At 26.8% G+C, this 17,425-nt stretch overlaps 1 protein-coding gene across 3 annotated transcripts in view; it reads left to right on the top strand.

Moving 5' to 3' along the window:
* The window catches only part of LOC123270448 (endoplasmic reticulum membrane sensor NFE2L1), a 58,586-nt gene that overhangs the window by 1,774 nt on the left and 39,387 nt on the right, over window positions 1-17,425 (top strand). For 2 of the 3 annotated variants that reach the window (XM_044736502.1, XM_044736501.1), the window contains exons 3-5: window positions 995-1,529; window positions 10,450-10,608; window positions 15,745-15,817. In XM_044736502.1, the coding sequence (XP_044592437.1) occupies window positions 1,059-1,529; window positions 10,450-10,608; window positions 15,745-15,817 (703 nt within the window). In that variant the 5' untranslated portion in view covers window positions 995-1,058. Of the gene's footprint in view, window positions 1-994; window positions 1,530-5,360; window positions 5,743-10,449; window positions 10,609-15,744; window positions 15,818-17,425 lie in introns of those variants that run through there. The other variant, XM_044736504.1, reaches the window with a different exon arrangement.

The raw sequence follows: 17,425 nt of genomic DNA, 5'->3' as shown, positions 1-17,425 counted from the left end.
CATAATGTTAAATTTTTAAATTTTTAAAGTCAATATTTAATTAAAAATTTTACATATTAAATTATTTTTTTTTAATTTAACTTATTTAAAATTCACAAAAATTAATTTTTATCAAAATATGACTTTTTCTTCATAATTTATCATTTTTAAGTCTTTTTATCAAAATTTGACAGAAAAAATATTCTTAAATAAACATTTCATCAAATTTTGACTTAAAATAAGTTGAAAACAAATTATTTACAGTTAAATTTGACTTTAATTTTATAATTTAGACTTATTTCATCAAAATTCAATTTGAAAAAAAATATAAAATAATTAATTCATCAAATTTTGACTCAAAATAATTTTTAAAAACTTATTTTTATTTAAATGTAACCCTAAATTGATTGTTAGAATTATTTACATCATAATTAGAGTCAAGAAAATTTGTAAAAAGTCTTTTTTTGTCAAAAATTGACTCAAAATTTATTTATTTTTACTCATTCTATCAAAATTTGACTCAAAATTCATTTATATTGACTTATTCCATCAAAATTTGACTTAAAATCTATTTATTTTGACTCATTCCATCAAAAAATTAACTCAAAATTTATTTTAATTGATTTATTCTATCAAAATTTGACTCAAAATTAATTATTTTCACTCATTCCATCTGAAATTAATTCAAAATTTATTCATATTGACTTATCCAATCAAAATTCGACCCAAAATTCATTTCTTTGACTCATTTGATCAAAATTTGAGTCAAACTTTATTATTTTGACTCTTTCCATCAAAATTTGACTCAAAGAGATTTTTTATAAAATTATTCCATCAAAAATTGACTCAAAATTCAATTATTTTAACTGATTTCATCAAAATTTGACTCAAAATTTATTATTTTGACTCATTCAAAATGATTTACCTATAAAAATTCTCTATTTAAATATTTTAAATAAAAATTACCTAATTAAAAATACTGACATCTAATTTTGATATTCAAAAATTTTTCCAGAACCGCCTCCCGCTCAAAAAATTAACCACTAGACACTTGAACCCTCAAAACAAAATCCAAAAAAATGATAAGCCTGAAGAAACTGTACCGCGAGGATCTCCTCCAACTGGCACTGCTCCTTTCCATCCTCCGAGTTGACCCGGAGAGCTACCTGGGAATCGACATTCAGAACATCGGAGTGGGCCTGTTGGACCTGAACAATGGCTCGGGATGGCACACTGACTCCCAGACGATCGCAATCCACCGGCCGACCTTTCTTCACCCCAAAAATCCTGACTCGATGCTCTTCAACTACGAGCGCGACATCTTCGAGGAACTCAACTCACTTGGCAGGTATAACTCGCGCCTGGACGACGACCCCGGGTCGCTCACTCAGAGGAACAGTATTCATGCTTACCTCCTTAATGTTGAGGACTCGGGGAAGAATGCCACAGCCAACGATCGCAGCGATCCTCATAGGAACGCTACTAATGCCGATGTAGATGTCGCTCAAACTCCAAGTGAATCTGCTGCTACTAGTGAACTCACTCAGGAGGTAAGTTCTTTTTATTATTATTAATTTTTAATAATAATAATAACAATTTTTAAAGACTCAAAGTTAAATTTTTAACTTGTGAATTTGTGAACTGTAAAAAATTAAAATTTTGCTGTATTAAATAATTAATTTTGTTAAATTGCACTGTACATTCTTAAATATTGACATTTTTAAGGATATAAGCTGATCCCGATGTTATACTCATCAAGAGCTTTCATTTGAGTACCCACTTGTATTTTTGATATATTTTTCATATATTTATATATATATATAATATATATAAATATATAAAATATATGAAAAATTGATGTGAGTACTCAAATGAAAGCTCTTGATGAGTGTAACACCGAAATGAGCTTATATTTTAAAAAATCTCAATATTTCACATACATACATATATATAATATATATTTTTAAGATATAAGCTCATCTTGATGTTACACATATCGTGATGTGCTTATATCTTTAAAAATGTCAATAGTTCTCAAGATACAAGGTCATTTCTTAATTATATACAAATTAACAAATTATTCTTATTATTCTTAAAGCTACAAAAAAAAATTTTTTTAGATTTAAAATAAAAAACGATTTAAAACACCTTAAAAAAATAAGACACAAGACGATGATACAATAATAATAATAAAAATTATAATAAAATTTCTACAAAAGTCTAGCACTAAAGATATGATTATTAATTACACGTATAATTTTTTTTTTCACCGAGACAATTTTTATTCAAGCTTATCTTACGTATGGGCGATTAATGTGAGTCACTTTTTATATTATTATAATTGAGCAATATGGATTAACATTATCCGATCACAATTAATGATTATTATTATTATTATAATAAAAATTAACATTCTATTTCGGGTGATGAAAGCGCGTAAAACGTAAAAACTTCGCGAGGATAAATCTGAAAAATAAGACAAATAAATTTCTTGGCAATATATTCGGGTATATATTAAAAGTATTACTTTTTTTTTTTCTTATTATTGTTATTTTTGTTACTTTACTTGACAAGTAAAAATAATTCTCGTAGTGTTAAATTTGTAAATGCACTCATTTTTTTTAGTGGAATATTGATTTTGTTTTTAAAAATCCGACCTCGATTATAAAAATAGATAAAAATTATTTGTTAAGGACGTTGTAATGATAATTAAGGTTAAAAATTATTTTTAATATTTTTTTATCAAAGATTTGGATAAATGTTAAACTTACCAGACAAAAATCTTAATTATCTTTCCACCAGTCCTCGCAAAGCAAACCGAACCCATATATTTAAATTCTGCTCTTCAATCCCTTTAAAATGAGTACCCACAAGTGGGCTTTGCGCCCGATTGCCCGTGTGTGCTCCGTGTGTGCTCGTGTGTGCAACATGGCGCACATAGGGCTTGTGGGTACTCATTTTAAAGGTCTTGACATGAAGATTTAAGTTATCTATACCCCTCGTCCTTAAAGTAACTCTGCTTAGAAATAATCGAGGTTTTAACGAGAGCAGTTGATTAGCAATCAACCTCGTCCGATTGAGCCAATTTCTCAGTAACCATCTAGGGACATATCGAGAGTGAGCATTGAAAGTTGCCGATTAGGTAATCTTCTTTTTAAGGGAATATTTTTTTTATTTTTTTTTTTCTTCAGCCTGAATTCAATTGACCTACGGAAATAATGTCGATATGCGGACATCACACACGTGTATTAACAATTCATATGTATGCAAAATGGAAAATATGGTAATTTAATTAATGAGACCGTGGTGACCTCAAGGGGAAATAACAACGCGGATTTTTAGTAGTCGTCGCTGTCGTCGCGAATCAACTTTAATTTTTAGTGTCTCTATTTTTATTTTTAAATTTTCAAATTGTAAAATCAATCTTATAAAAAACTATCAGTGATGAATTGGAAATTTAAGGGCCTCTAGTTAGGAAATTTTACGCCCTATAAAAAAGGTCTCTTTGAATTTTTTGATAACTCCAATTGTTTTCCCGGAAAACTCGAAAAAAGGAATGGCGAGGAAAAAAAAGAAAAATCCAAGAATGATCCCCGTTTTTGTATCAGATGACGTAAGTTTTGGAATAAAAAAATTTTTTTTTACACTTTTTTCCTTTTTTATACCTCCGAGAACCTTCACATAAAAATTCGCGAGTCAAAAAAATTTTTTAAAGCTCAAAATTTTAAAAATTAAAAATTTTGTCTTCAAACTCCAAAACGAAGAAAATTTTAAAATTGTAATAACTAGGAAAATTCTCCGAATTTTCTAATTTTTTTTAATTAAAAAAAAAAAAAATTTAACAAGCTACAAAAAAAATCAAATTTTTTGGATAAAGTTCACCATTTTTAAGTTATTTAATATCAAAGGTCAATTTTTATAGCAAAAATCTTCAATTTCGTTCTTTTAATTCCATTTCACGCGTGTTTTTAAATAAAGTCCCTGATAGCCACGCTTTGATTAAAAGTAGTTGCATTTCAGCAGTTACAGTTAACTTGACATCAAGTTTGCCGTAAATTTTTATAGTACAATAGTTGTAAACAAATTGAATGCAATCTACAGCCCCAATTTGAATACAAGTTAACACCGAACTTTTAGTTAAATTGTACTACAATTTTACTACAACTTGAATAAAATACTTGTACTGCAAGTCTTGACGTCAAATTGCACTGTAACTTGTAGACAACTTAAGTAAAAACGTTTGGTTTGCAACTTTTTTCATCAAGTTGGCTACAAATTTCGGCAGTAGATTGAATAAAAGTTTAAGTTAAGATGGTTATCAGGGGTTTTGTTATCAGTGCCCGGTAGAGCTACTTGTTGCCTTACCGACGATCACTAACAGCCTTTTATTGGTAACAGATTGTAAATTTTCGTTCTTATCGGTAAAAATAGTGAAAAATAAAGCGATTTCTTGATTACCAATTAGATGAAAATAGAAGATTGATATAAAAGAAGAGCGAAAACTCGACATTGAAAACGTCCGGCCTTGGCAATGTATGATTAAAATAATCTAAGAGAATCTGATAACCTAATCAAGTACTTCTTCCCCCCTAGATAGTTATATGAACAAAAATAGAGGGAATAATGATAAAATTCTCGTAAAAAAAGCAAAAAACGCGGCGGCTGAATTAAAAATGGCTGTAACTTGGAAACTATTGGTCCTAGACGATTTTTTTAGACTTAATTTGTTCCCCGAAAAATTTCCTAACTGTTATAGCAAATAGAGGACCCTAAGACCTATTTTTTTGGAAGATACAAGCCTTTTTTTGAATTTTATAGAAAAAATCGGTGAAAAACTAAGTTTCATTTTTAAGTTCGATTTAAAATGGCTGTAAGTCGGAAACTATTGGTCCTAGACAATTTTTTTTAGTCTTAAATTATTACCCGGAAAATTTCCTAACTGTAATAGCTAATAAAGGATCCTAAGACCAATTTTTTGGAAGATACAACCCTTTTTTGGATTATATGGAAAAAATCGGTGAAAAACTAGGTTTTTTTCTGACACTTAGAATGACTGTAAGTCGGAAACTATTGGTCCTAGACGATTTTTTTTGTCTCAAATTGTTCTCCGGAAAATTTCCTAACTGTAATAGAAAACAGAGGATCCTCAGACCATTTTCCTTAAAGATACAAGGTTTTTTCTAAGCTTGAAGAAAAACCACTGAAAAAACATCTTTTTTTTTGTTCCTCTTTTTTATTTATTTAGTTTTTTTTTTTTTAATGTCTGAGAAGTTTTTTCTGTAATTAGTAGTTGTGATTAACCGCGTAATGATATATCGTTATCTCCCGCTCGGCAGTAATCACACAACGTTCTTTACTCACAGTGCTTGCTTACTTCTGCGGCGTGTTATATAAAATAGTGTAGATTCTAGTCTTAATTATTTGAGAAGAAACTTGTCGATTGTTTTTGTCTCATAAATGTCGATCAATTAAATAAATATATATATATATATATATAAAAAAATTTTTATGTTTGGATTTTTAAGTTGTCAAAATATATAAATATATTTTTGTCGGGTTTTATTATTTTTTAGAATTTTTTTTTCGACGTTTTTGTGAATAATTATTTTTTATTTTTTATTGTGGGTGTTATTGGATATATTTAATATATTTTTTATATTTGTTAGAAGAAAATAGTGGAAATAATTATACTGGTTCAATTTACTGAAAAAAAATATAAATATGTGTGACGCAATAATGAGCAACACTACTATTTGCATTAAAGTGAGTTAATATATACAAAATGTTTGATGAAAAAAATGTTTTTTCTTCTTTATCTTGAAGGAATTTTCCATTAAAGGAAAAAAAATTGTTGATTGAAAATTAAAAAATTAATTTATTTATTTAATAATAATAAAATTTTATTATTATTTTTTTAAGTGCATAAAATTAATAATATTAATATTAAATATTTATTGATAAATTTAGCACAGATATAAATAGTAATCTAATTTATCATTAGTATAATCTAGGCGATAATAATAACCACAATATTAAATTCAATTAGACTTTTCACAATAAATAAGATATTAGATAAAAACAAATAAATTCTGTAGTAGATTAATCTAAAAATTATTACGCGTGGCAAATTTTTTTAAATATTCTACACTGATAGAAGGATTTATTAACTATTAATAATAATTTATTAAATTTTAATAAATATTTTTAACATTAAATAAATATTTATTTGGGAAAAAAGTACATTTATTAATAGTTAACAAATATTTATAGTGAATTTAATTATTTGTGAACTAAAAATGAATAAAATTTTGCTTTATTAAATAATGAATTTTATTAAATTGCACTGTAATTTCTTAAATTAAATATTGATCTTTTTAAAGATATAAGCTCATCCCGATGTTACACTCATCAAGAGCTTTCATTTGAGTACCCACATGCATTTTTGATATATTTTTAATATATTCATATATATAATATATATTTAAAAAAAATAAGCTCATCTTGATGTTATACTGATCAAAAGCTTTCATTTGAGTACCCACATGCATTTTTGATATATTTTTCATATATACATATATATAATATATATATAAATATATAAAATATATAAAAAATTGATGTAGGTATTCAAATGAAAGGTCTCGATGAGTGTAACATCATGATGAGCTTATATCTTTAAAAATTTAAATATTTCACGTGCATTTTTATATATTTTTCATATATTCATATATATAATATATATTTAAAAAAAATAGGCTCATTTTGATGTTACACTCATCACAAGCTTTCATTTGAGTACCCACATGCATTTTTGATATATTTTTCATATATACATATATATAATATAGATAAATATATAAAATATATGAAAAATTGATGTGGGTACTCAAATTAAAGGTCTTGATGAGTGTAACATCGGGATGAGCTTATATCTTAAAAAATATCAATATTTCACAAGATATAAGGTCATTTCTTACTTTTGTATCTTAATATTTAGCATAATAAATTATTAATATGATTATACTTCTAAAAATGGCTTCAACTCCTAAAATAATAAATTTTTGAAAATTTACTAAACAAAAAATTGTACAAAATTAAATTTTCTATTTAGTATGCTGACAATTTATCCAATTTTTTTTTTTTAAATAACAGCAATTTTTGAAAAAATTAAATAATGCCCAAAAATGGTTAATACTTAAAAAAAATCTATTTAAAAAATGATTTATTAAAAAAAAATGTAAATGTTTAATATATATTTATTATTACAACCGATTGATTGAAAGACCACCCCAAAAGAAATTAATAGATAAATTTTCTACTCCACCTATCTTCAAAAAACATATTTAATATTTATACATCACACATATATATTTTATGATATATGACTAATGATCTTCAAGACATCGGCGCTTTAAGTTGCGGTCAAAGAGAAATTTATAAGAAAGGAGAAAGAAAGAGACAGAGACAGATAAAGAAAAGGAAAAATTGATGGAAAATAATGAAAGAAATTTTTGGGAAGAAAGGCGCCGTACTGAGGTGAAAGCCCAACAGCTATTCTAAATATAACGAGTATTTATCATATTGTTGTGCTGCCTTGCGACCTCAAGTGGAACTAATGAGCTTCTTTAACTTTTTATTCTCAAATTTTCAATCTTCGAATTAGTATTTACACTTTTTTAAGGAAACTATTGGAGGTAGACTCTCGCTTGGTTTACCAAAAAAGTTCTTATGACCGTAGCGAAAATCGCGGTTTCAAAAGTACTAGTGTCTTTTTTAGAGTTTCTAAATACATAATTAAAAAATGACCTTGTATTTTGTGAACTATTGACATTTTTAAAGATATAAGCTCATCCCGATGTTACACTCATTGAGACCTTTCATTTAAGTACTAACATCAATTTTTCATATATTTTATATATATATATATATATATATATATATATATGTATATATGAAAAATATATCAAAAATGCATGTGGGTACTTAAATGAAAGCTCTTGATGAGTATAACATCAAGATGAACTTATATCTTAAAAATATGTCTTATATACGTATATATGAAAGATATATAAAAATATATGTGAAATATTGACATTTTTAAAGATATAAGCTCATACCGATGTTATAATCATTCAGAGCTTTCATTTGAGTACCCACATCAATTTTTCATATATTTTATATATTTATATATATTATATGTCGGAGATAATATCGAGCTGGGTTTTCCTAGAGATAGGGAAATTCCCAATATTTTAGTTTGTCTGTTAGTTTTAAGCAAAATTGTAAAGCATAGAATATTTAATAATTATTTATAACTTAAGCCGATTATAATTTTTATGGTTATGGCAATGGGCTTGAGTCCGGAGTGACAATGGTCACCAAACGTAGCCGAGGTCACAGGATAGAAGTAAAAAGTATACAGTTTTAAAGATATCGACAGACAATGAGGGCTATCGAAATATTTTTTGAGAGAACAAGTACTTAGGGTACTGAGACGAGTAGTTCTCGTTGAGCATTGATCAAGTAAAGACATCGAATATATTCTGCTGACCCCAGATTCGTTCTCGGTCTCATTCCCCAGCGCTTTTACCTTGTATATTAATTATATTTGGATAATTAATCGTAGTATTATTTATACAAGTTAGCGTACATTATATTTCAAAATTTAGATCAGTGTTATATTTTAATTATTCTAAATTAATAAATAATTTAATAAACGAATCCAATGGACTGTACTAACGCCCCTAATAATGCTTTTCCGACATATATATATGTATATATATATATATATGAAAAATATATGTGAAATATTGAGATTTTTAAAAATATAAGCTCATTTCGGTGTTACACTCATCAAGAGCTTTCATTTGAGTACTCACATCAATTTTTCATATATTTTATATATTTATATATATAAATATATCAAAAATACAAGTGGGTACTCAAATGAAAGCTCTTGATGAGTATAACATCGGGATCAGCTTATATCCTTAAAAATGTCAATATTTAAGAAAGTACAGTGACTGCAAGATTGCTAGTTTATAATTAATAATTTTTTTTTTTTTAGAAAGACTATTTTAAACGAATGCACAGAGTGAGCGTGGTTTGCATTAATAACAGTGGGTTGTACGTTTAGATTACAATGTGGGCGCGGTTGGAAACCCTGCTGGGTCAATCAAAATGGCCGTCGGCCCACGGGTGAATTAATACAACCTATATATAAAATTTATACAATATATATATAACACAAAAGGTCGATGTTGATGCTGTTGCAACCTTCAATTGATATGGTTAATATTTAATGCTGTAAATAGATTTTTCTATAAAATTAGTCAAGGCTAAAAAATAAATAAACATCCGCGAGGATTGATAAGTCCCTCGAGATATATTTTGTTTATTAAATATTTAAATAATATCTCTTTGTATCACCGAAAATATTTTGACGCGACATATGGAACACGTCCGAGTTTGATCGATTTGCTCCCCTGAGATTCCTAAGTGAATTGCATTTTATAGCGGAAGTATATCTTAAAGAGCGAGAGGAGGTGAATAAAAACTTGTGGATTTTGAATTTGGAGTTTTTAAGCGAACTGTTGGGCTTAGATGGACACCTGAGTAGTCTTTTGGATCGAAAATTTACCAATCTATAAAATAAACCTGACGGTCATGCCAAAAAACGAACCGTTTTTGAGTTATAGCGATTTTTAAAGCATCAAATGCCTATTTTGGAAATTGTCACTCTAAAAAAAGACACTAGTAATTTTGAAACCGCGATAATTCGCGAACCAAAGACTTTTTCGCTATGTTAGAGGACTTTTTGGGTAGATCATAAAATTTTCGATCCAAAACACTCCTCAAGTGAGAATTTATCTTCAATAGTTTCCTCAGAAAAGTAAAAAAACTAATTTGAAAATTAAAAATTTTTTTTTATTAGGAATTTTTATTATTATAATTATTACTCCGGAAATTATTGTTAGAATTTATTAAAATTTTTTGAGTTCCTGAAAAAATAATAATTTTTTTTTTAATTATTTCAAGAGTTTTTAATTAAAAATTAAATTAAAAAAAAAAAATTCTAGGAATTTTTTTTGTAAAATTTTATTATTTTTATGAGACAATAAATCAGTGCAGAAATTACGCATAATAATTCCCATCGTTCCAGTTACGAAAGATTAATTTCCTTTTTAATTAAACCGAGCAATGGCGGCTCGTTTCCTTTTTTTTTTTCTTTCTTCAGTTCTGTTGAGGATTTTTTATTTTTTCCCGGCCTCCCATTCGTTGGGAAAAAGTGCTCGGGAACGAGACACGAGGGGAATTTGATTAATGATATCTTCTATCGGATTTGCCGTCGCTGATAAAAAAAAAGTATTTTTTTTATCGGAATAATTTTATTTTAATTTTTAGTGGAAATAAAAAAATCTAAAATTGAAAAATTTACGGAAGATTTTGAGATTTTGGGTTTTTTTTCAGGATATGGATCTTATCGAGGTCCTTTGGAAGCAGGATGTCGACCTGGGCTTCACAATGGCGGACGTTGAACGCGCTAAAACTGAATCCTCGAGTTCTCAAGAGAAAAAAGTTGATTTTGAGGTTCAGAAGCTCAAAACCGAGGCTGTGACTAAGAAAGAGGTGAGTTTGGGGGTTTTTAGGGGGCAGAAGGTCAAAAGGAGTTTTATTTAAGAGAAAGTAGGGAATTTTAGCGGAAAATTTTGGAAAAATTGAAGGAATCAAAAATTTAGAACAATAATAGGATGGTAAATCAATAAAATGGCAATAAGTTAGGAAATATTGGATTTATAGGAATTTTGTAAGATAAAAATTGTAGGAAATTGAATTTTCTAACTAATATGATAGTAATTTATCAAATTTTTTAGTAAATTACTTTAATTAGAGCTAAAGTTAGAAAAATTAATGATCAAAAATTAATTACAACTTCATTATAGTTCTAAAAATGGATATAACTCCTAAAATATCAAATTTATCATAAATTTATGAGTAAAAATTTGTAGGAAATTGAATTTTCTATTGAATTTCATAATAATTTATTCAATTTTTCAGTTAATTACTCTAATTAGAGTAAAAATAGGAAAAATTAATGATCAAAAATTAATTACAATGTCATTATAGTTATAAAAATGGCTACAACTCCTAAAATATCAAATTTATGATAAATTTTTTAGTTAAAATTTGTACACGGAAAGAAAATTGTACGAAAAATTACAATGAAAACATCGTAATTTTTAGTATAGGACATTGTAGTGCCGGACCAGAACTCAAACATCGTAATTTATACGATGCAACATCGTAAATTTCTATCAGTCAAATTAAAAACAAGTTTAGGTCACCGAAAAAATAATTCTGTATCACCGAGGAATCGAACCCGGTGTCCTCTCCGCCAGAAGTCCAAGGTTTATCCCCTTACACTATCGGAAGGGATATATATTCCTGTTCAGTCACATAATAAGACCCTCCATACAGTAGTTGGTCATCTTTCGGTGGTGGCGTCGCAAACTACTGGGCTCTGTCTCTCTTTTATTAAAATATATAGTATGCGTCCTTATTCACTTGCTCTTGCGGGGAAAAAAATTTACTAAATAACATCGTAATTTTCAATAATTCAAATTGTATTCTGTAGACGATAGCATCGTAAAAATCAAGTGAGATAGATAGATAGATACAGTCGACGCTCTCTGTATTGGACCTCTCTGTATTTGACCGCTCTCTGTATTTGACCACATTCTTCCTCTGTATTTGACGATTTTACACAGCTCTTATGGACAAGGACGAGTCAAATACAGAGAATGGTCCTGTACGGGTGAGTCAAATACAGAGAGCGTTGACTGTATATATTTATTTGTCCTTAGAGCCGAAGCTCCCTCAAGGCCATCAATAAGCAATACATTTTATATATATATATATATATATATATATAAGTATACAGTATAAAAATACAAAGTTACTGAAAGTCTAGTCCTGGATTACGATGTTACTCTTGTAATTTTTCATAGGATTTTTTTTCCGTGTAGAAAATTCAATTTTCTATACAATGTCATAGTAATTTATCCAATTTTTTAGTAAATTATTTTAATTAGAGCCAATAATTGGAGAAATAATGATCAAAAATTAATTACAACGTCATCATAGTTCTAAAAATGGCTATAACTTCTAAAATATCAAATTTATAAGAATCAAATTTTATAGAAAATTGAATTTCTTATCCAGTAAGCTTAAATTTTATCAAATTTTCCTTTAAACCACATTAATTATCACCAAAATCGTTAAAATAATGATCAAAAATTGATTATACCATCATTATAGTACTAAAAATGGATATAACTCCTAAAATATCAAATTTATCAGTCAAAAGTTGTAGGAATTTGAATTTTCTATCCAATATAATAGTAAATTATCCAATTTTTTAGAAAATTACTCTAATTATCGCAAAAATTATAAAAATAAAGTTCAAAAATACTTTTTGACTTATTTATTTCATTTCTTAGCTTTCAAAAATAACTTTCCAAATTCGGCAAGCCATTATAAATCCTCTTGTAAGGTACTTCAAGCTTTGACCACAATATTCCGATCAGATATAATACCTAACTCGTTAATGGTAAAGCCTTAGATATATAATTTTCTAAAAGTAAGTCAGTAGCATCTGGAGTATTATTTAAAATTTGGTAATTCCGTTTGAAATATATAAAAAAATAATCTTTAAAGACTTTTGAATTAAACAGTGGCGACATCCTAAAGATAAACCGACTTGTTAAGCCCGTAAATCCTACCTGGGCTTACATTAGCCACTAAAGGGATTAAGATTTAAATTTTGAACTAATGCCACGCTTACAAATTTTTATTTTTTAAATAAAATATTAGTTAATTATTTTATCAAAAAATTATTTCTTTTTTTTCCTTAAAATTAAGTAAATAATTTATTTATTTATTTATTTATTTTTTTTTTCAAGTGAAGCTGGAAAAAATAAAAAAGATGACTTGCAGTTTGGGCGACTTAATATTTTATTTTATCGAATCTTTTGTAGCTTGACGCCGATCGGTGAATATATACAACTAGTAAAAGTATATTATACACTAAAGATCTTTCATTTTCGATAATCGTGATCGTAAAGATACGCTCTGGACATTCTTTGTGCTCAAGACCAGAACAAAGGATAGATCATTATTCCCACGGTTATATATTAGATATTTAATAGTTGTTATCGGTCCTATACCAGGCTCCAAAAAATATATACACATATAAACAATTGGTCAATTATTTTTTGATGAAAACTCAGAAGAATTTTGGAAAATTCAAAATTGCAATACAAACTCTTTATTTTAACGAAGTGAAGGCGAATTTTTAGAAAATTTTGAGCGGCTGAGCAGTTACTTTATAGGAAATTGATTTTCCTACAAATTTTGATTATAAATTTGATATTTTAGGAGTTATAGCCATTTTTAGAACTATAATGACGTTGTAATTAATTTTTGATCATTATTTATCCAATTTTGGCTCTAATTAAAGTAATTTACTAAAAAATTGGATAAATTTCTATTACATTGGGTAGAAAATTGAATATCCCAGAAATTTTTACTCATTAATTTGATATTTTAAGAGTTATAGCCATTTTTAGAACTATAATGACATTGTAATTAATTTTTCCAATTTTAGCTCTAATTAAAGTAAAGCTCTAATTTACTAAAAAATTGGTTAAATTTCTATTACATTGGGTAGAAAATTGAATATCCCAGAAATTTTTACTCATTAATTTGATATTTTAAGTTATAGCCATTTTTAGAACTATAATGACATTGTAATTAATTTTTTATCATTAATTTTAACAATTTTAGCTCTAATTAGAGTAATTTACTTAAAAATTGGATAGATTACTATCACACTATATAGAAAATTCAATTTCCTACAAATTTTGACTCATAAATTTATCATAAATTTGATATTTTAGGAATTATATCCATTTTTATAACTATAATGATGGTATAATTAATTTTTGATCATTATTTTAACATTTTTTGCGATAATTAATTTTATTTAACGGAAAATTGGATAAAATATAAGTTAGATAGGAAATTCAATTTCCTACTAATTTTGGTTAAACAAATTTAATATTTTAGGAGTTGTAGCCCAATTCAAACAAAAATACTCTAAAAACCGTCAAAATTTTTTATTTATCAAAAAAATAGAACATATTTTTATATATTTATATGTATACTGATATCGCAACGCCCATTTATAAGAATCTGGATTTGTAAGCGACCATTGGAATAGAACGAAAGCATTAAATCGAGGGATCTCCAATCTCCTTTCAAGCAGCATCTTCTCTCGTTTTATCTCTCCCAGCGAATAGGACGTAATATACTAACACTAAATCACACTGAGAAGAACTGGAGCGACCCCTCTACCAAAAAGGGGCTTACACTTTTTAGACTGGTCCACCCTCCGCTCTATACATAGCAGATATATCTAAAAACTAAAATAAAATAAAACAAGGAAAGATAATTTATCACTATCACTGTTATAGTAACCCTCATAGAATTAATCTCGGTGCTTTTTATCCTTATGTAAATTTTATACATCTTGTGCATACTCTTGGGAAAATTGTTTCTGCTCAACTTGCCCCGAGTTTTTATTATTTTATTTATTTTCGGACGAATTATCTCAAAAATTACAAGAATAATTACCAGAAATTTATTTAGTCCTAAAAATAATTATAACGCCGTGATTTGTGAACTATAAATAAATTAAATTTTGCTTTATTAAATTGCACTGTAATTTCTTAACTATTGACGTTTTTAAAAATATAAACTCATCCTGATGTTACACTCATCAAGAGCTTTCATTTGAGTACCCACATCAATTTTTCATATATTTTTCATATATACATATATATAATATATATTTTAAAGATATAAGCTCATCATGATGTTACACTCATCAAGAGCTTTCATTTGAGTACCCACATGCATTTTTGATATATTTTTCATACATACATATATATTATATATAATATATATAATAATATATATATATATATATATATATATATATATATATATATATATATATATAAATATATAAAATATATGAAAAATTGATGTGGGTACTCAAATGAAAGGTCTTGATGAGTGTAACATCAGGATGAGCTTATATCTTTAAAAATGTCAATATTTCACATATATTTTTCATATATACATATATATAATATATATTTTAAAAATATAAGCTCATCTTGATGTTATACTCATCAAGAGCTTTCATTTGAGTACCCACATGCATTTTTGATATATTTTTCATATATACATATATATATAATATAATATATATAAATATATAAAATATATGAAAAATTGATGTGGGTACTCAAATGAAAGATCTTGATGAGTGTAACATCAGGATGAGCTTATATCTTTAAAAATGTCAATATTTCACATATATTTTTCATATATACATATATATAATAAATATTTTAAAAATATAAGCTCATCTTGATGTTATACTCATCAAGAGCTTTCATTTGAGTACCCACATGCATTTTTGATATATTTTTCTTATATACATATATATAATATAATATATATAAATATATAAAATATATGAAAAATTGATGTGGGTACTCAAATGAAAGGTCTCGATGAGAATAACATCAGAATGATCTTATATCTTTAAAAATGTCAATAATTCACACAAATTTTGCTCATTCTTTTAATAATATAAATTATAAAAATTTCATATGATAAAATTTAAATTTTTAGAAAGAAGAAATAAAAGACGAAAAAGACGACAATCCATGGGCGGGTCTGTCATATACAGTTGACGTAGAAACCGGTGAGTACTCTGAACAATTATTTTATTTGTTACACCATAAATAAACACTTGGAGTAAATGTTATTAATTATGAAAGATAATATATAATGCATAAACACAAACAATAGCGTTGGAATAAAAATTATTTTGGAAGCTTGAGACAAGGATAATTAAACGACTTGCTTGCCGTTTCATGACTCGATAATTTACGTCGCTGCGCACGAGCTACTAGGGTGTCCAAGTAATTAAACGTCCTATTATTATTGTTATTATTGTTAGTTTGTTTTATTTTTTATTTTTATAAAAATTCTTTCTTATTATTTTATTACGTCAGCGTAAAAGGAGTGCCGTGGATACGCCTTTAGCTTTCAAACTTATTGCCCTGCCCTTTAACTCTTCGTATATTAATTCTCCTAATGTATATATTAATATATTAATTGTTAATGTAAAAAAATAAATTGCTTTGTTTATTTTATTTAGATTTTGTCAAGAATTTTAGAGATTTTTTTTTAATTAATTGTAATTTATGGAGTAATTATGGAGAAATCTTGGGAATTTTTAGGGTGTGTAGTTAGGAAATTTAATTCACTACAATTTTTGTCTCTTATGAAATTTCCGTAAAGTTGATAGTTTCCGAAAAAAACTCGATTTAAAAATGGACAATAGAAAAAATGAGAAAAATAGCATAATTTGGGGTTTTTTTGGAATAATTGTAATTTATGGAATAACTATAGGGAAATTTTTGGAATTTTTAAGGTGTCTTGTTAGGAAATTTGATTTCCTAAAATTTTTGTATCTTACAAAATTTCTGTAGACCCAATAGTTCTTGAGATAAAGTCGATTAAAGATTAAAAAAAAAGAAATTTATTTTTTTATAGAGATTCATTAATCAAGCGGCATTCAAAACTTTCGATCGATCTTCGATAGCGAGTAATGAGTAGACTGATTGCTTTTTTTCTAATTATTATTTTTATTTACAATGTACAATAGTTATTATTATCTGGGTAATTATTATGATTATTATTATTGTTATGGATAAAAAAAAGGACAAATATAATACGTCGTGGACCCACCATGAGGTCCAGATTAAAATCTTCTCATACCGATCACGATCATTGATCGTACATTGAGCAATATCACAATCCCGTAGGTCTTTTCATTACGTTTATACTCTTTGAACACATTAATTAATCATTAAACTTTGATATATAATACTGTAAATAATTATTATAAAAATTAAACTAAAAAAAAAAATTTCAAAAAGTATTTAGTGCTTTCTTTTCTTGGCAATAACTCTTAAACTAAGGATTTTAAGGAAATTTTATATCAGACCAAAATTGTAGGAAATTAAAATTTTTAACTAGACACCCTAGAAATTCCCAAAATTTCCCCATAGTTACTCCATAAATTACAATTATTCCAAAAAAACCACAAATTTTCCTATTTTTCTCATTTTTCCTATTAGTCCTTTTTTAAATCGAGTTTTTCTCAGAAACTATCAACTCTATGAAAATTTTATAAGAGACAAAAATTGTAGAAAATTAAATTTCCTAACTACACACCCTTAAAATTCCCAAATTTTTTGAAAAATAACCCCATTAATCTCAAAAACAAAACCTACAATTTTAA

This window comes from Cotesia glomerata, linkage group LG8 (assembly GCF_020080835.1).
Source record: "Cotesia glomerata isolate CgM1 linkage group LG8, MPM_Cglom_v2.3, whole genome shotgun sequence".
Lineage (NCBI taxonomy): Eukaryota > Metazoa > Arthropoda > Insecta > Hymenoptera > Braconidae > Cotesia > Cotesia glomerata.
Note: the sequence above shows the minus strand (reverse complement) of the source record. Positions and strands in the feature narration are given on the sequence as shown.